At 39.5% G+C, this 20,251-nt stretch overlaps 4 protein-coding genes across 4 annotated transcripts; all 4 read right to left on the reverse strand.

The window, feature by feature from the left end:
* Positions 1–7,464: 7,464 nt before the first annotated feature.
* LOC131308871 (replication protein A 70 kDa DNA-binding subunit D-like) lies at positions 7,465–8,468 on the reverse strand. Its single transcript, XM_058335912.1, has 5 exons — positions 8,321–8,468; positions 7,959–8,229; positions 7,798–7,882; positions 7,595–7,718; positions 7,465–7,519 (listed from the first exon to the last, which is right to left on the reverse strand). Exons 1-4 carry the CDS (start codon positions 8,465–8,467, stop codon positions 7,613–7,615), a joined length of 609 nt encoding a protein of 202 aa, XP_058191895.1. The 5' UTR covers position 8,468; the 3' UTR covers positions 7,465–7,519; positions 7,595–7,612.
* Positions 8,469–8,706: 238 nt separating this feature from the next.
* On the reverse strand, positions 8,707–9,438 carry LOC131307103 (uncharacterized). Its single transcript, XM_058333517.1, has one exon. It carries the CDS (start codon positions 9,436–9,438, stop codon positions 8,707–8,709), a length of 732 nt encoding a protein of 243 aa, XP_058189500.1.
* Positions 9,439–9,500: 62 nt separating this feature from the next.
* Positions 9,501–11,703, reverse strand: LOC131307104 (uncharacterized). Its single transcript, XM_058333518.1, has 2 exons — positions 9,645–11,703; positions 9,501–9,550 (listed from the first exon to the last, which is right to left on the reverse strand). Exons 1-2 carry the CDS (start codon positions 11,701–11,703, stop codon positions 9,501–9,503), a joined length of 2,109 nt encoding a protein of 702 aa, XP_058189501.1.
* A 1,299-nt stretch (positions 11,704–13,002) lies between these two features.
* LOC131307106 (uncharacterized) lies at positions 13,003–19,690 on the reverse strand. The gene is made up of 9 exons (XM_058333519.1): positions 19,676–19,690; positions 18,685–18,753; positions 18,485–18,528; positions 17,911–18,203; positions 17,718–17,770; positions 17,323–17,632; positions 17,131–17,228; positions 16,918–17,022; positions 13,003–13,677 (listed from the first exon to the last, which is right to left on the reverse strand). The coding sequence occupies exons 1-9, from the start codon at positions 19,688–19,690 to the stop codon at positions 13,369–13,371; spliced, it is 1,296 nt and encodes a 431-aa protein (XP_058189502.1). The 3' UTR covers positions 13,003–13,368.
* Between the last annotated feature and the right edge of the window lie 561 nt (positions 19,691–20,251).

Genomic DNA, 20,251 nt, shown 5'->3' on the forward strand with positions numbered 1-20,251 from the left:
ATTTTTAATCAAGGAATTCCGTATGCAAGTATTTTCCATCCACTATTTTCGGTCGTTGTCTTCTCTTTCCTTCGACTCCTCAAGCGTGAAGCATGAAGCGTTTGCAGCTTGCTGTGTTTCTTTCTTCTTCTTTTTTGGACCAGCGCAATATATTCTTCCGGCCTCCCTTATTTTCTTTCTTTCTTTTTTTAATGCCTTAGTGTTTCTAATGAGTGATTTTACCGTTTGGGCCTATTTCGTAGCTCCTAAATTTCAATTTAAAGGAGGCTAGTGCAAATTTTTTGGGGCCATGTATATATATAGAGAGATCTTAGAATTTTGGGGGCCCTCATTTTAAATTTTTTTGGGGGGCCGGAAGTGCAGGCTTCTCCTGCTTTTGCCATAAGACGGCCTTGACCGATGGGTCACCTTTGACTATCCAAAGGGAATAATTTGTGACGAAATTTTTTGTCGTCAAAAAGCACAATAGGTGACGAAGAAAATTTCGTCATCAAGTCATTTTTCCGTGATGAAAATTTTCATCGCCAAAAGGCACTATAGGTGACGAAAAATAGATTTCGTCACCAGGTAAGAATTATCGACAACCTTTAGTCGACAAATTTTTTTTCGTCACCTATATTATTTGTGAAGAAAAATATGCAATTTGTGATGATTTTTATTCGTCACCCAATGTAATTTTTCTTATAGTGGCTAACTCTAACACCTTCACTAACCCCCACTAATGGATACAATATTTGGGAAAAAAAACCATTAATAGGCCACTGGACCTTTGTGTTGTATTGGAGGATCCTTTCGGTTGTTTCTAGAGACCCTCCGAATTTCCCAAGTTCATTCACCAAATTTCCAACATAATCATCTTCCAATAACAATTGATTGTTAAGGTACCTTCTTAGAATCATCAAAATTCGATACCAAGCCCATAAAACGATCAGGGTAGTATGACGATTCAAAAGGCTTCTTCTGTTTGAAAGTTTACTGGGCTGTCAATACGTTAAGAAAATGACAAAAACCACACATACTCGAATACACTTTTTGTATTTTTCAATACATTTTCACATCTTTTTATACCCTCTTCGTAAAATCACATACTCATTTTCAACATTAACAACAGCCCAGTGGACTGTAGCTTGTTCCCTTACTTATTTTGTTGTCATTTCGTTTTGTTGGGTACTAAAGGGTAAGTGAGAGGATGAAGGTTGGGCTTGGGAGGGATATATGGTCCCCTAGTGCTGAAGCAGAGGGAATTAAAAAGGTTATTCAGTTTTCACTGGCCGAATGATTTCTCCATAGCAGGCCTTTGTAAATTAGTTGTTATATGTACTACTCATAGACTAATCACGAGGAAAATAGAGAGGGAGGGCTAGAGTGGACCCTTCTTCTTCTATCCAACTAGTCTCCTATCAAGCTGGTAGCTAGTACTACTGTTCTGATTTTTGCTTCTCTACAACGTTGAACCATGGAGTAGAGATTAACTTGTTTACAGTAGAGGTGTAAACTCAAGTTTACACCCTCACCATGTGTGGGCTCAATTGATAGTTTATCGTAATAATTTGAATCATTCATTTTGTAGGGTCTATAAAATAGTGTATATAAGTAAAAAATCAGCTTGACCCAGCATCGGTAGTTATATCAAAAATTAAATTTTGATTTATAAAATGCACGGCTTGGATTCTGTCAATAGTTTTTAAGTTAAAATGATCTAGGCCATTGAATATATAAACCAAAATTTAAGTTTTGATATACCTACAGATGTTGAGTCAAGCTGATTTTTTGCTTGCGTGTACACTATTTTATGGGTCCTACAAAATGAACGGCTCAGATTATTGCGATAAATTGTTGATGGGGCCCACACATGGCGAAGGTGTAAACTTGGAGTTTACACCCCTATTGTAAACAAGTTAATCTCGGGGTAGAGTGTATTCTCTTTAGGACCCACTGAACAAAATCATACTCTACCCGGAGAGAAGCTAGTTTGACAATATTGTATGAAGAGAATGCTAAGTGTAAAGAAAATAGGCAAAGAACAGACCTTTAAAGTGTACATGAACGGTTCAGATTCACTGCACAAGAAAAGACCCTTAAAGTGTACATGAACGGCTCAAATTTATTGTGCAGTGAATCTGAGCCGTTCATGTACACTTTAAGGGTCTTTTTTTTTGCCAATTTTCTTTGTCTTTAGCACAGCCCATTGTATGAACGATACAATCTTTCTCAAGTTTTTTTTTTTTTTTTTTACGAAATGTTTAGGCCAGCTTGTGCGCACTTCGGCTGATTTTGGAATCCTAAAATTCCGTGAGCTATACTGTTAGTCACTGGAGGTTGACAGAAAGCTTTGCCATGAGGTAAGCTATTATTGGTCTGGAAGATTTATTTGTTGTTGTTTGTCGTGCTTTTCCCTTCCCTTGTTCTATCTTAATGTTGTTGCATAGTTTTCGTCCCATGAGTAGATATGTTCAAGACTTGACTGTGGAATGTGTATGTGGAACTCTGAAACATCCTCAACCTCGTGCCCCTGCCTCGAAATTTCAATCTACTATTAATCTCTGACTTGGTTGTATAAGTTGTTTGGCTTGTAGACGTTTGTATTGCCTTATTTATTTTCCTTCTTCTTACTTGTTTTCAACCTTTTTGCATTGCCTTTGCTCTGGATATTGTTTTAATACGTTTCAATGACAGGGAACTTTACAGTAACAACATAAGTGGGAGAGTTCCCAACGAGCTTTGATCTTTACTTGAACGTTTTGAACGGTCCCATTCCAGACACACTGGGCAACCTTCAGAGATTACGTTTCATGCATGTACAATCTTCCTTTTATTTACTCGTTATTAATATTATTGTACGTGTGTTAAGTTTTCTGTCTTGTTGATGTTAGTTTTTTATGACAAGGTTTTGAGCGAAGAGGCTTGTTTGGGCATTGATATGTCGAATATGGATTTAGTTAGAAGCGTTCAAGTTTTTCATTACCGTTTGAGAATGAAATCTCCATATTTTTCTTGCTTTCAAAGGAAGACGGTCTCATACAGTTCAAGATATCAAGCTCAAAGATCAAAATGTCTATTTCTTTTGAGAGTGACGTTGATTGTTAGTGCTTTGCTAAATACTCTATGTGCAAACAGATTATTGGTTAAGAATTAACATCCGCTTTGATCCAGCTATCCTGATGTTGCATTCTCTTTACATTTAAAGAAAGGCAAAGAATGCATATCTTTAGGTTCACCTGCAGCGCCAATTCTCTGGAAGTTTATTTATTTATTTATTTATTGCACTTGCCCCTTTTTTGGATTGAAATCTTGCTTATCATTGCTAGAGCAACGGACTGAAATGCTTGATCATGGATTCTGCTTGAAGGGTGACATGGCAATAGAAAGGCCAATGGGTGGAGAATCTTTGGAAAAGTGAAGGCTTGTAAGTAAAGGAGCTAGTAGGGCGAGAACACAACGTACCTGGAATATGCAGTTGATGATGAATCTGGATGAGTTGGGTTTGGATTGAAGCCTATAGAATATGGTTATTTGATCGAGTTTTGAGCATGACATAATGAGGTCTATGATTTCATGCCAGAACATGGAACATTAAATGCCCCAAAATGTTTTATGGAAAGAAGATGGGAGCGAGTTTGACTTTGTTTGGTTTTTTGTTTTGAGAATTTTTTTTGATGTAATGAGTGGAGAGAGAAATTTATTGAGAATCGTGTAGAAAGTAAAAAAAAAAATTCTTAAAACTTGAAAGTGAACAAAGTGTTTGAAACTCATGATGACAATTTGACAAGCAAACATCAAGTGTTGATTGACAACATGCAGAAGGACTTCCTTCACTTGTGCATGGTGTGGGACGTTCAAACTTCCATTGCCACGAAAACTAGGGGCCTGTGACACCTTGCTCAGGATGCGAGATGATGAGAAACATAGAGTGGCAAAAAGGAGCTGAAAAAGGAGCATAGTAACAAAATTGGAGTGTTACTTGGAAAAGCAATTTTTCTTACCTTTGTTAGGAATTTGATGCCATTCTCCTTGTTCCTATTGGTCTTTGTATCTATTTCAAAGATTAATGAAATTTTTTTGCCGTTCAAAAAAAAAAAAAACTTGGAAAAGCAATTTAGGCAACACGCCATAATCGATCAAGAAGCACAATTCCTACCTTAATTTTTTCGTGGCATTCGAGAGGCATAATTCCTGATAGCGAGCAGGTCATCTTTTTCCAGAAAATACTGGTCTAAATAACTCCGCATGAATCTGATCTTTGCATATTACTTTTATGCATCTTTACCAAAACTGTCATTGTTACGTGCTATAGTTCCACTTACTGGTCGAGGATCACAAGAAAGGGGATGGATGGTTATCACAGGGAAGGGGAAATGAAAAGAAATGAGTGATGTCTAGGGAAATCTATGGCACTCATGGCAGTCTCATTACCTTCATGTTTCTCATCATTCAATTTCACAGATTGGGGGAATACATGCTCTCAAATCATTGTGGAGTGGTAACTTATTGCGTGCTATTCTTCTTTTGTAACCACTGGGGAATTTCTAATTTAAATCAACGGTTACAGTTTTGTCAAACAACCAACTTCAAATGAAAACTGAAAGTACCTGGAATCCGAAGTCATACATGTACTGACTGAAAATAATGACATCCCTTAAGCTTTTACAATTATTGGTTTGTGGCTATGCATTGTATTTTGTGAAACATTTTCAGCGTCTATTTCAAGTCTAGCTGTCTAGGTAAATTTTCTTAAGTAGTAGTCCGTTGTAATGGAAGCAGACTTCTTTTTGTGCTCTCGTGCTCTCTGAAATTCCTTCAGTATCTTTCTTTGACTTGTAATACAAAAGAAGCCTCAACTTTAATTTCGAAGCAGACTTCTTTTTGTGCTCTTGTGCTCTCTGAAATTCCTCCAGTATCTTTTCTTTGACTTGTAATACAAAAGAAGCCTCAACTTTAATTTCGAAGACAGAGAAATACTAGGTTGCTAAACTTGGTTCTCTCCACTCTCTCAATGCTTTAGACCTGCCGCCCAGCATCTAGGCTCAGTACACAGGCGTCGTTCTCTTCCCACTTTACTGTGTACAAATCTTGGGGTCATTCAGGAATTCAAGAGTAGATGTACTGTATTAAGTCCCTTTTTCCTAGCAAAATCAGGTTCATGTTCGATAAAGATCCTATACTTGGATTGTGGATGATCATTACCCAAGATTTAGCTGTCTTGATATGAAGCACGCTGGCCGCACCAAAACAGCCTTGTTTTGGTCATATATACTTGTAACAACTAACTCATGCATCTACTATTAGTTTGTGGATTAACTCTTCCATACTGGATTAATTGTTACGCTGAGTTGCCAAGAGGCCTTTGGCCCAATGGCATCAGGGGCCGCACTTAGGTGCTAGGAGTAAGGAGGTCAGGAGTTCAACTCCTCTAAAGGTGCTAATATAACTATACTAACAATACGGACTTTCGCCGAGCAAAAAAAACAAAAAATTGTTATGCGGAGTCCTCCATTGGATCACATGTTGGATGTGTTATGGGCAACTCGCGTTGATCACGTGAATTTTTCCCATGAATGACCACTATGGTTATACGGTGTTTACTGATGTCTGGTTCTGTATTTGTTTGCAAGGACAGGCGGCTTAACAACAACACACTGTCGGGACCAATTCCTATGGTATTGACTACTATCGAATCCCTTAAACTCCTGTGAGTATCAAGTGGATGTGTTCTTGTTCTTTTATGATTTTGATGTCTAGTTAAGGCGTTTCCTTTCCTCAATCTCTTTTAATTATGCCTTTTACTAATGCCTTTTATACTACAAACTAGGTGCTCCTTCGTGCACAGCACGAATGGATGCCCGTCAAAGAGAATAAGTTTTGAGATAAGTTAGGTATATATTGTTTGCAGTTTTAGAGTTGGAAGCAATAGAAGAGCCTGCAAATAGGTAGAGCACCCGAATAGACAGGTAGGTATATTACATAGATTGTTGAAAGCACCAAAAGCATTGGTTGATCTAGATATGTAGATATATTATACAGATTGATCAAAGCATTAAAAGCAGCAGTTGTTTCGGATAGGGAGAACAGAGTGTTTGGCTGATCCACACAGGTAGATATATTACATCAGCTGCGGTTGGAGCAGTCATATACAGGAGTGCAAAAGCAGCTAGAAGGAGAGCCTTTGATAGCAAAATATTGTCTTTCCAATCTTTTGTGGTTTCAGTTTAGGTTGGGTTTTTTGCCCGGATTTTGTTCGGCGACATGGGTGGATGCTGATGCAGTGGCGCTTTTTTCGTTTTTGATGGGTGTTGCAGGAGGTAAAGCCAGCGGTTGTTCCAGATTCTGATGGTGATCCAATGTTGGTTCTGCGATGGTGGACATTGAATAGACATTGAACTTGCACTGGGAAATTCCAGCGTAGGTGTACTCATGTAAGCTTTGAGGGTGACATTGCATTTCTTTGGCTCAGCAAGCTGGTCAAGGAGTTCAGGCGAGAGCGGGGCCTGAATCATGTATTGAAGAAGCAGCAGCTATTTATTTATTTTGTGTGGGAAAGGCAGTATGTTTAAGGTATGTTTGGTGGAAAGAGGAATAGCATTCTTACATCAGGCTCAGTTGTGTCTATGTTGGCTCCTGTAATGCCATAGAATTGTTGCGTCGATTGATGCCGTTGGATCGCTGACTTGAACGTTGAATTTGACCCTGTGATTTTGTGACATAGCAGGAAGGTTAAATGCGGATTGTACACTGCACAGATATTTTTTTTTTTGAATGAAAACTTGTTACCTTGTCACTGGCGAAACTCGTCGGGAACAATAATTGCACCAGAGTTCATCATTTTCATAGGCATTTGATGCTTTGTTGCACAGTGAGCAAGCCAAGTAATGGAAACGCTGATTGAAATTGGTGACCCTTGCTATGCCTTTGACATTTATGAGTTGGACCTGCAATGGGCTTGTAATATAAGCATGGTTTTTTTTTTTTTGGGTAAAGTGGAGCGAAACCTATGAGTTAGTATGAATGCCAGGAAACATAAATTTTGAGAATTTTGTGAAATTTTAGTGATAACTTTGTCGGGTGGCCTTGAATTAATTTGGCACAAGAAAGAAAAGATGAAGAGCATACATCTCGTTGGAAGAAGTTCATTGCATTGGAAAGAACAAAAAGGAAGAATGGCTTTAACGGGAAAGCAATGAAATGCTAAATTGTGTATGTGAATGATGTATGAGTAGGAGCTGACATGTACTGGGAGTGGACAAATGGTGTGTTTGCATTACGAATATTTTGATGCATAGGGATAGTAAAGACAAAAGAGGTGTGGATAGTTTTGCATTAGTATTACCTTGTCCACTGATGTGGGAAGATTGATAATGTTGATTGCATCAGTTGGTGGAGGGGCAGCAGATTTGACCATGAGAGCTTGCATTGATGTCATTGGTGGTAATTGTTTTATTTTTTTGGCATTTGCAAGGCACATTTTCTGGGATCTGTGGATTGAGGATAAACGATGAGGTAATTTTGGTGGCAAGGGAAACACCTGAAAAAGAAAATGAATTTGGCTGTTTATGCAGTTGATGGAAGCATAACGATATACGCAGGAAGTGATGATTACCGTAGTATGTCGAGGTCTTCAGCCTGTGTCCAAGTGCGACCGGAACGTGCCAGGCAAAGTTTGCATTGCGAGTGCCTCATAATCGCTAAATTGATCCCAGAGAGATATGATGGTTGGTTGGAAGCTGAGAATTGTAGCATTTTTAGCATAGATTACTTTTGGCAAAGAATTGGGAGGGTTATTGAGTTTTTGTTTGTTTTTACCTTTGATCTATGACACGAACATCTGTAACATGCGATTGATTTGCTGGCTTTCGGGTGCCAACTTCAAGAATGGCAAACAGCACATCTAGCAAAACAATGAGTAATGCGTGAGTTGGAATTTGGGTAGCGTAAATAGTGCAGGAGAGAGGAAGAAAAGTTACCTAAATTGGGATCTGGATCGTTGATTTGGCCGAGGCTAGCGAGTGGAGTGAAGTCATACTTAATAGATCTTTGTGTCAAGCCATCAATTTTGATTGCCTCTACCGGTGTATGGGCATTGATAGTCAGCTGACATTTTTGCTCAAGGAAGCGGAACTGTTCTGGGGTAGCGGTGACAACATCGTTGCTTATGGAGTAGGTGTGGTACAGCTTCAGCGTGTCCTCTAGGATACGAATGTTGGTGCCAAAGACTGTTGCTTGAATTTTTGTTCCCTGGTGGTTGTAAGTTTTTCTCATTAAAAGTGGCATTAATTTGCGTGCATATAATCAGTATTTTGTGTGATCTAGGGGGCAGATTTTTTACCTCTTTATCTTGTAGCATGAAGCGCTGGTATTGCGAAGAACCCTTGGTTGACTGCTTTGGCATACTCTTTTCAACAATGATTGCTTGGATTGTGTAATTCTTGGAGTCAAGGTTCACTTCCTTGAGCGGCAAAATATTTGGTGCCATTTGTTCCTGCAACGTGCACATGTTAGTACTTCATAAGCCAAGAACTACAGGAAAAGTATTGCATGCATGAATATTGTTTGAGTGGGTTTTTTGGTCATTTTTTTTTCTCTTTGTTGTTTTTTTGTTTCGTGTGTGATAGGGCTTTGTTGCTGAATGTATGGCAAGATATATACCTGTTCGCAGGTGAGTTTATTTGGCTATACATGTACATAGAACAGTATTGTTTAGTTTATATATCGTCAAGAGCAGTTTGCTTCATGTAGTAGCTCTTTGTATACTATATTTTTGGTGCAAAAATAAGCTAATGGATCATTTTCTGAGTGCTTCAGATGTACTCTTATTTTTTCAGCTGTTGTTGCCCGCGATAATGCAACATAAAGCTGGCCATGAGAGAATACTGGCTCTGGCAAGTATACACCAACTTTGTTGAGCGTTTGTCCTTGAGCTTTGTTTATTGTCATAGCAAAGCATGGCCTTATTGGGAACTGACGACGCGTGAACTGGACTGGGTATTGCTGAGGATTGCTTGGCTGGAGTGGAATCCTAGGAATGAAAACAATTGTGCCTTTTTTCTCACCAGCGGTGATTTGAGCAGTAATCAAGTGTTTGCTGAATTCCTTGCATATTAATCTTGTTCCGTTGCACAACCCCTTTGATGCGTTAATGTTTCGTAGTAGCAGAATTGGAATATTTTTCTTCAAAAGCAATTGGTGTGCTGGCATTCCTGTGGGTAGCAAGGAGTGCAGGAAATCAATATACAATCCCTGTTGCGCAGGGTCAGTTGTTTCATCAAAACTTAGGTATGTATGCTCTTGCCCAGGAAATTTGGAAGTGATGACTTCATTGATTTCATCGACTGCACTATTTTTTGGTGTGAGTATAGCTGAATTTGAGAAGGATAATAGGTCAAACGAAGCTGTGGATAGACCTGGGAATACAAATTCGATCAGTTCATTCAGTGCTGGCACCATTTTTGTTGGCCTGAGAGCCAAGATGGGAGGAAGCTTGATCTGGCCAGTCTCATCCTCTTGTTCTAAGCCATTGCCGACGCGAAGAATGTAGCTACTGAATGCAGGGTCTGCTCTAGCACGCATATTTTGTTGTAATTTAAGCTTCGTCAATGATTGCCAAATGTAAGATCTTACCGAACTTGCATTTATACAATCTTGCTTTGTACCTCTTGGTATAACAGGTAGCACCTGCCTAAAGTCACCTCCAAGAACCACCACTTTTCCTCCAAAGAGAACATCACTGTCTGTAATATCTCGCAATAGATTGTCCAATGCTTCAATTGCCTGTTTTTTGGCCATTGAAGCTTCATCCCAAATTATGAGGACCGCTTTTCTTAATAGAGTGGCCAAACCAGTTTGTTTACCGACATTGCAACAGAGTTTACCTTCTCCATGTATTGGGATTTTGAAACGGGAGTGGGCAGTTCGGCCATTGGGCAAAATCGATGCCACTACTCCAGAGCTAGCTGTTGCCAAGGCAATTTTTCTCTGTGAGCGGACTGCCGCGAGTATGGCACGGTAAAGGAATGTTTTGCCTGTTCCTCCGGGTCCGTCGATGAAAAAACACTGTGATTTGTTACTGAAAACTGCATCGAGGATTTGGTTGTAGGCTATGGTCTGTTCAGTATTTAGCAGAGCTGAGCTTTGGATATCTTCTTCAGAAATATGAAGATTCATTTCATCTTGGAGTTCCCTACAAATTGATTCGTCATTTGCCGATGGAGTGAGAAGATAGGACAATTGATAATCGTGCAAAGTCTTGCCCATTGATTGCAATTCGGAGTTTAATGCTGCAAGCAGCTGCTGGCGTGCAGTTTCCTTTGTGAACTTTTGGACTGAAATGTAGTCCTCCATCATGTCATCTTCAAACTTGAACAATAACTCTGCTGGATTTACCGGTGTGCAGTACACAAGAATTGTGCAAAACAACTGTCTCAGAGACATTGGCATTCGATATGTACATGCTTCTTGCATGCATTTTTCATTGCTGTCATCTGTTTGTAGGAGGCCATGAGCCACTGCTGCCTCTCTGTATGAATCATATGTTACTCCTTGGATAGTCCTCACATAAGCAAATGAAGTAGGACCTGGAACATGAGTTAACAGGAGCCTGAAGTAGTATTTCTCAGCTTCTTTTGGATTTACTGTGATAATTCTTCCAATCACCTCTTGTAGTTTGCGTTCGTGCCATGTTTTTGATTGGTAGTCCCATACATATTCTTCTGGAAAATTAGCATAGAGCAGCTTCTGTTCCTTTGCTTTTTTATGATTAGCATTCATCCAAAAAAATTGTGTGAGCATTGTCTTGGATTTGAATTCATTATCTGCTATGCTCTGCAGATTGGCATCCTTTTTAAAATTGATCTTGTTGCAACCTTCAAGATGCAAGTGCAAGCTTATAACAGCAGGGCGCATCTCGTATAGAGGAAAACGATAGATTCGCCACATTGCCTCTGGTGGCGATATCCATCTTGCATCTTGGAATTGTCGTATCTCATCAATTTGTTCAGTCTGATCTGCAGTAACTAACTGATAGATGATCTTATCATGCCCCTTGTAGATGTACTTGTAAAGATATTTCACTGCCTTGATAGTCGAGCATACCTCAACATTAATATGGCAGTCAAACATAGCTAATAGGTAAGGATTATAGGGGACCACCCATCTATTATCCATCATATGGCCATGTATCTTGACTTGCTGGCCATCTGGTCGTCTTCTGTATAAAGGGTATCCATCTGGGCAAAAACTGGTTTCTGTTGAGTAGCTCTTTGGGTAATGGTTTTTGCATTTTTCCTTTTGCATACATGGGTTCTGGGGATTGAATTCTCCGCATGGTCCATGGAGCATATGCTTGATGACCATTGCATATAAATGTGGATATTGACGTTTGTCTGGGATCTCTGCCGAAATGAAAGCATTAATCTTTTCAACTGTGTTGAACTTGTAGGCCTTCTTTAATATTATCAACATGTGGACATGGGGCAGTCCTCTCTTCTGAAATTCAACTGCAAATGTGTACGCAGCTACTGGCCCAAAAAGCTCGTTCTTTATAACTTCTTTGCGCAGGTATTCGAATTTGCTCCGGAAAATTCTGGAAACCAAGTCAGGCCTATTCTGTACTTCTTCATGTGGTTTCAGCTGCGCTTTAATCTCTGCCCAATTTGGGTTACAGGTCATGGTCAAGAAAAGATCCGGTTTGCCATATTTGCCAACAAGTGCCATTGCATCTAAGTACTGTCTTCGCATATCTCTTGGGCCACCAATAAAAGTTGCTGGGAGGATGACTCTTGTACCGATCTTGTTGGCATCAGATTCGCCATGGTTGACGCTATCAACAATGCCTTGGTATAGGTCTGCCCGGATTTCTTCCTGTCGATTCTTGAAGTAATCCAACCTGATGTTTCAATTTTAACATACATATCGACAGCATATTGCTGTAGAAGTCGACCTGACTCGAGGAGGATTGAGTTTGTGCTTTTTCTGATCTGGAATCGATATGCATAAAATTCTCGAGCAGATACCATATATGCTTTGTCACCATTTTCCTGACGCACTGAATATACAAAAGTTTGTTAGTGTTTGCATGGATAAAAGAGAAAAGTTAATCAGAGATGCATTGTTTAGTTTGTGAAATCATAGGAACTGTTTTTTACCTGCTGCTTCATTGGCAAGGAGCTGTTCAGCTGTTGCTGAATGCCTTGGAAAAACCTTCCTTTGGCTTGGAGAAGGCTCTAATGCAGTGGTGGTCTTGGTCTTCTTAATTCCTTGATGCCATCCAGGTTCACCGAGGGGGAAAAGCAATGGATATTGGAGGGGATCATAACAGCCAAAGTAGTAGCTAATTCGTTTGCTATGACCGTTGTGTTTTTGCACAACTATATCACGTTCCCTCAGCTCTTCCAGCTCTTCATCTTCTATCCACATGGCAGCAACCTGTGAAACAGTAGGTGGAAGTGCAGTTTTGTCTTGCATTTGAGGATTTGCTCTTAGCCTTATTTCATATTCATCAATATTTGGCACCTGACTGAGGCTCCGGAAGAACTGGGAGTATGGATTTGCCCTGAGCACGTCAATTAATTGTTCTATAACATGTGGCAGCAATTTATCCTTGTCGCCTTTTCTGTTGCTGACTTCATTGCTTGTGTCGTAAAAGTAAAGTTGTAAGTATGATGACACCTGACCAGCTGGATAGAGGCTATCAAGCAAATGATAAATTTGGCCTTGCGCACGAAAAGTATAAATGCCATTAGTGCGCTTTGCGTAGATGGGATCAAGATGGACACCCATTGAGGTAAATGCAAAAATATCATTATATGGCTTGATATATTGCAGAAAGTTGGCGGAGTCTGTCCCAGAACCTGAGTATAGCTGCTGGAGTTCTTGTGGAATAAGAATTGGATAAAGTGAGATGTCACCGGCAGAGCAGCAAAACTTTTGTGTTTCATGCGGGAATTTTATGGCTCCGCAAAATCTGCAGTTTTGCATTGATGGCAACATGAATGGTTCTGTTGGTATGGGACGCTGCTGAATAGTTGGTGCGAGCATTAGATTGCCAACTGTCACACCTATATTTTTATGGATTAGGAATCAGGGATAGAAAGTGGAATTTAAGTATTGGTTATATGGTATAAGTCTGAACAAATACCTATGGAAATGTCGAATAGCATACCTACATGAAAGGAGGAGCATTAGAATTCGATCAACACGAAACAGAACAACCTGGAAGTGGGAAATTGCGTTTAAAAAAATGCGAAATTTACATACATGGTTCATCGGAGATCGAAGTTGATGGTAATGCTGAAGGGCCTGCAGAAAATAGAGAAGATCATTTGTTATCAGCTATAAAATTTCTGAATGGATGGGAAAAATGTACCTCGATTGTTAAAACTAACCGAACAATAGTATGGATGACTGAAATCTGTGGACTGTACCTGCATTTTCTGCAGGCAAAACAGCGTGGTTGGGTGACATTTGCTGGTGATCATGAATGCGCTGCGGCAAATTGTCGGAGAAAACGCCTGGCTCTGTATTTTGGTTTGCACTGATTTGGTCTTGTATCTCAACTGTGAAGAGGTCATCTTCCCTGTTTTTCTTTCGTGATCTCCAGGCTTTTTTTCTTGCATTTATTTTATCTTTTTGCTCTTGCGATAGCTGTGAATATGGTGTTCTTTTACGTTTGTTGTCGGGCATTTTTTGCTGTGCACAAATAAGTTCATGGTTTGTTTGGAGTCTTAGTTCTGTGTTATGGTATAGCATTTGTACATGACAAAGGCACAGGAGATGTTTTAGCAGTACAAACACCATATGCCAAGGAGAAACAACAGTGCACAAATGGAACCATAAATATGCCGAAAAAATGGGTATATGCAAGCATGCAGCACATAAGAGGACAATGTAAACCAGGAAACATGTTTGATCTCTTTAGATATGCATGTTCATAAGTTAAGGAAAGAGATAGAGGTACCAGAGGTTGTCTTTCCTAGCAATGATCAAGGATGAACCGGATGCTGCAGCCAATGTGGATGAAGAACTGGCCCTGATCTTGGAGCTATAGCCGCACTTGGTAACGGGCACAGTACTTTGGTGCTGACTGTGGTTGGTGGAGAAAGTACGTGGGAGATGTAGGTGGTGGCTCACTATTATCCAGGCACACACTCTTCAAAAAAAAAAAATCCAGGCACACACAGTGTTGGGAAAGCACAATAAAAAAAAGATTTGTTTGGTGTAGCATCGGTTTTATTTTTTGGTTTGCCCTTTTTTGCTGAACATTATTTTGCGTAATCAGTGTGGTGTTTATGGAATAGGAGCGAAAGTTTTAAGCGATGGTAGAAATCAAAATTTTTCTGAAAAGGAATATAAATAAAGATTCATGTTAATTTGATCTGCAATTTTTTTTTAAGTTGGCTGAGATTTTGTTCGCTAATTTATGATTAGTTCAATAATACCATGTTTATAGAATCCTCTAACACGTTACCAAAATTATTAAAAGACAGAAGCACTATGCTTTGGTTTTTTGGTTTTAGACCTTTTTGTAAAAGCAGAGTGAAAACCAACATTTTAGTTATTAATGCGCAATGAACTACAGACTTAATATACCTGTTGTCCAACAGTGCTTGATCAATTCCTTTTGGGGGAATGACTTCGGTGTCCCCGGTCATTTTGGGGACACCGTAACTTTTGACATAACAAAACCATTATGAGTATAACCAAAACCCATTACAAGCATAACAGAACTATAACAAGGCATAACCAAAACCATAGCAAGGCATAACTTATTTGTTATGCCTTGGTTGGATTTAGTTACGCCTTGGTTGGTTTTTTGGATATTCCTTGGTTATGCCTTGTTTGGGTTCTGTTATGCTTGTAATTGATTTTAATTATGCTCCTAATGATAAAGTTATGGTAAAAATTACGGTGTCCCCAAAATAACCGGGGACACCATAGCATCATCCATTTTTTGGTATTGTTCTTGTTTAGGCAACATAAGATATCAAATAAATTTGTAAAATAAATGCACTGAAATGCAAAATATTACTTTTTTGTTTTATATAGTAAATGTTTTGCATTCTGAAGACATGCGTTTTATTTCTAAATTCCATATATTTTTTAATCAACATCGTTTTACATAATTTTTTGGATTTTGTTTAATAAAATAAAATTTAATTTATAAAATATTATTTACATTATCTATAAATTTTCAGCAAGGATAATTAAATTAAGATGGAAGGGCTAAAGATTTGCGTAAAATATGCATTGGACTCCGATTTTGATATTCTTGAAATTAATGGAAGGACTACAAAATTGAACTATATATGAATATGAAGAAGAATGCCATCTTCTAATTTCTCCATCAAGATTTAGGCCTTGCTGTAAAATAGGTTCTAAGTTGTATTTTTTTAAGAAGGCAATTTTAAGCTTAAAAATTGTGGATCTATTAAAATTTAAAAATATACAATATAGATCTTGTTTGTAATATATTGATGCGATCCCTACACAATTAAAAAAAATTGGAAAATTATTTTCTATTGATATCATTTTTAAGTTTAAAACCGTGAAAGAAGCTGTTTATTATTTAGGATAGGAAAAAGAAGGGTTTTCGAACGGGCCTCAGAGTGTTAAAACTAATTTGCTAATGCACTATGTATATATGTCTATATGTCTATATTGTCGGGGACAATGATGCGACCATGCATGTAATTAATTGCAGATTTCAAGAAAGTGGGTGGCATCACTTGGCTGTGAGTGAATGATGTAGGCAGTTTAGAGAAGTGCACATAATGATTATTTTTTTCAGCCTGCCACGAAACACATATTTTGCAGCATCTGAAAACGTGTAATCTAGTTTGCTTGTTAGCCAAGCGGACGGAAGGTTTCTTTGGTAACGAACCAGACCGATATTGATAGAACAGTACGCCAACCATAATGCAAAAGCAAGCCCTGCACCGCCGGTTTTGGTGTTCGCTGTCCTGCACACAAAAACCACATAGTTTGGCCCTTAAGATCTCTTGTTTTTTTGGTGCGCACTCTTTTTTGTTTTTCTTTATCAAGAATGGTCCTTTTTGGTTTTGCGATCGGCAAAAACTGGAATATCGTTCCCTTCTTGCTTGCGCAAAACTGTTACAGCACGAAAGAGAAGCCCTTTTTTTTTATGGAAGTTCTGTAAGTACTTTCGCACTGCCTTATTTTTTGTCCGACCTAGTAATCGGCAACGTAGATTTTCCGAATATACATACTACTTGCCAAAAACCCAAGTATCTAAACTATTCACATAAATAGTCAATTTAGAATCTAGATGGACCTAATCACTTTTAAATTCACGAAATCGTTGACCAGTGAACAATCTAAGTGTTGCATGCGACAAAAACAGCCATGGACGGCAAAACAATAATCTGAAAATCGTGTAAAGAAGACAGTAAACTAAAGCATTGCACTAATGCACGATCACCCCAAAATACCTGCATTCTAGTAATATATATAGATTTATCATTAGATGAGAAGAGATTGTGGCACCATTTCTCCTAGGCTGAGCACACTGAAAGAGAGGCTGAATATACAAAGCGTACACCCATCACAAAGGATAACAACAACCAGTACATGCACACACATATACATAAGCTACAACGAAGCACAAATTTACACCAAACCCATCCGAAGCTGCCCAGAACAAGCCGAAACCAGTCGTACAGAGGATCCAAACCCCAAAAAAGGTGCAAAATAGTCCATACATAACATATATGCAGCAACTCCAAGAAAGCAAAAACCAGCAAATCAAGCAAAGAACAGCCCAGCTAAAACTAGCCATAAACTCTCACTGTCATAGCGGCCATCGAAGACAATTACCCGGAACTCGACAGTAGGCAGCATGACAACCATGACATGATTGAGACACTGAACAAAAAGCGCAGCAGCAAATTGATTGAATGCCTCAACATTCACCTGGAAATTTTGAATTGGGACAATCCAAGTTCGGCTACCCATTTTGATCTCCATTTGCTCCAGCGCAAGCATCTTGAAAACATGCCTAAGGCGAAAGTTGAACTCCTGGGGAGGGGGCAATGAACACATACTGGTCAACACAAAGGAATAAGCTTTTGAATGTAGCACACAATGAATGGCAGTGAACACAAACAAAAGAAAGGCAGGACATACACTGCGCAGGTCAGGCCCATATACATCAAAGTAAATGAACTTAACCACTACATGAGAATTGACAAGGATTGAAGGCAAGCAAGCAGTGCGCAGATCACCTAAAACCGAAAAGACAAATTACATAAATATTAGCCAAAACCAATGGGATATCATGCACAAAGACAATCTGCTTGAAAAGATTGCACTGCTAACCTGAAGGCGGGGGCAAATCCTGCCAACGGCCAGCTGGGCTAGACCAATCAAACAAAAGTTCATAGCCATCTTTATCAAACATAGCCGTATGGAAGATCCACGTACGCTCACATGAAAAAACAATCCTATGGTCAACTTCCAACTGATGTGCCTGACGGAACTCATTCCAATTTTTGCGAAACTCATGGTCGACAATTTCCACTGACCAAGCTTTTTTGCCATGGCGTAGGAGAACCCACACACTTGAACCATCAGTGGAGAAGTACTGACAAAGACCACGGGGCAACCTCTGCGAAAAAGCCGGACAACTCTATTACTGTATGCAAGCACCCCGAGGGATAATTCCCGGGGGGGGGGGGGGGTATTTGGGAAGGTAAGAGAATGCTGTACTTAACCTCAGTGATATCAGGCATGCAAAGTTTCTTCAGATACCAGCATTCATCAACGACTGTGTAGCAAAATTTGAAAAGTAAATACCACAGAAAAAACGCAGAAATGAAAGGCTTTGTAAACACAAGATGAAAATTGATAGAATAGAAAACACCGCCAAATTCGCGAAGCAAAAAAATAGCCTCAATCAATATATACCTTCCTCGCTGTACCTCACAAATGAATGGTACACAAGATCATCCAACCATGCGTTCAACTGGAAGCCATAATCCCACTCACCAACATCGCCCAAATTGAAAACACCGTGGTAGCTTTCAATAAACTCATGAAACAGCCGGTAAACCATACGATTATCAGCACGACGCACCGCAAAAGCAACAACCACCTGCTGCCCTTCAGCAGTTTCTAGATAATACGAAGCCACTGTTGAAGATAAGGGCGAAGGGTTGGGAATTTTATCCCAACGCAGAAACGGAACAGTAACCACCATCCTGCAATGAAAACACAATCAGAAAGTAGAAAGTCACGTCGAACTACGAAAAGCAGAGTCAAACCGAACAACATTTATCCACGTCGAGATATCACAAAAACAACTCTGCAGATAAACCCGAAACTGCAAACGGAGGCAACCGCACGGAGGGCACGAACGCAGACAACAACTCCGAGCAGATATATATATATATATATATGTTATATAATAACTAAAGCTGAGAAGCCAACACAACACAAACAACAATCAGAAATTAGCAGAGGAGATAACTCCAGGAAACACCTTTCACATGGAAAACGCAACAAAATCACACAAACACTCTGGACCTGTAAAAGGGAAACACATTATCTCATCCTCTCACCACTATATCCACAACGCACCACAATCCAAAACACAGACTGAATCCCGAAGGCATGACCAAACCGAGCCCCCCACGACAGCAAGCAGAACCCAAAAAAAATCGACAACATCATAAAGCATACCAGAGCCGTAGAAACGAAGAAAGAGACCAAGGCAGAACCGTCACCTGAAAAATCACCCAGCCGAAATCTCTAGAAACACAGAGGAGAAAACCAGAAATCAACGGAGCTTGCTCCAAGAAAAGAACCGAAATGCAAAGGAAGGGGGAGAGCGGACAGGGAAGACAGGCGAACGAACGGCCAAGATTTTGCACGCATCCCGCAGAGCACCCAGATCACGCCAGACAGCCCACCGCCCCAGGCCCGCGCAAAATTACAATTTTAGACACCCAAAACCCTCAAGCCTAGAACCTCTAGGAACATTATTGGAAAAATTGGACAAAAATTGGCATCCCACAACCTGGTTCTTATTATTTAGGAGGATGGAAATATGACACCTTAGCTTCTTGAAATGTGGTAGTAGAGTTGGGCGAGACGTCTCGTCTCTATTTATGCTGACTGCCTTTACCTCTGTTTTTCATTTTTCAAAATAATCTGTTGATAAGTCCTCCGGCTGCTCCTCCTCATCCAGTTTCGCAAACACCCCCTTCTACTTCTCCAGGTTTAGTTGCATTTACTGTTACTTTTATTACCAGTACTCGCTTAGTTGTTGCGCTATTGGGTATGGTTATATCTACGGTTATGCTTGTTGTCGTTGCAATCCCTTTAATTGTTCGAGATATTGGGTTCTATTCAATTTACTAACATCCAATTCTGCATTTCTCAAACTTAAAGTCTTCCACGAATCAGACATTGGGACAGAAGACATACACTTTTATGAATTTTCTTGCTTTCTTACCATTATATGCCTGAATTATTTTGGTAGAGACCCAAATTTTTGGTCCGTATTATTTTTTTTTAAGAAATATTGTAATTATCAAGTAAAGGTGTAAATTGCGGAAATACGAATAGTGCCGTGGTTATATGATTAGCGGGTTGATGTGATATTATTACAAGTGCAGGGGTACAAGTATGATAAGTGTATTTATATATGTGTGCGTGCGTGTGGACGTACAGGGGAAAAACCCATTTTCCCTTTTTCACTTTTTTTTCTCTTTCTCTCTCTCTCTCTCTATTCTCTGCGCTCTCTCCCTCCGAAACTCTCCCTCACTTTCTCTTCTCGATTTCATCTACTTAGGGCGCGATTTCGGACAAAGTCCAAAAATTAAAATTGTTCTATGGAGCGCGGGCTTCCTATCTATCCCAGAAAATTCACGATCGGATCACGTTGGAGTTTCGGTTTCGCTCGGATCTTTGGGGTTTTGCTCAAAACAGAGGTAGGGATTTCTTACTCTTGTTATGCATTTATGCAATGTTTATGTACCTAGATCGTGTCTTGTTTCGTTGTTTGAGGCTGTTTCTTTCAATCTCGAAAATCTGCAGAATAGGGTCTCGGTTTTTGGGGTTTTTTGTCTTCTTAAACTTGGAATTGAATTTTGGTTCGTTCATATGAAATAGAGTAGACTTAAAGCTTGTTCTCATACCGCAAGAATCACCCAAAACCGTTGAGAGAATTGAATTAAAGGTGGATTTTAGAAAATTGGTAAGCAATTTGTCACGTTGTTGCTGCGTGACAGATTCATGTAGCTAC

The sequence above is a fragment of the Rhododendron vialii genome, chromosome 11a (assembly GCF_030253575.1).
Source record: "Rhododendron vialii isolate Sample 1 chromosome 11a, ASM3025357v1".
Lineage (NCBI taxonomy): Eukaryota > Viridiplantae > Streptophyta > Magnoliopsida > Ericales > Ericaceae > Rhododendron > Rhododendron vialii.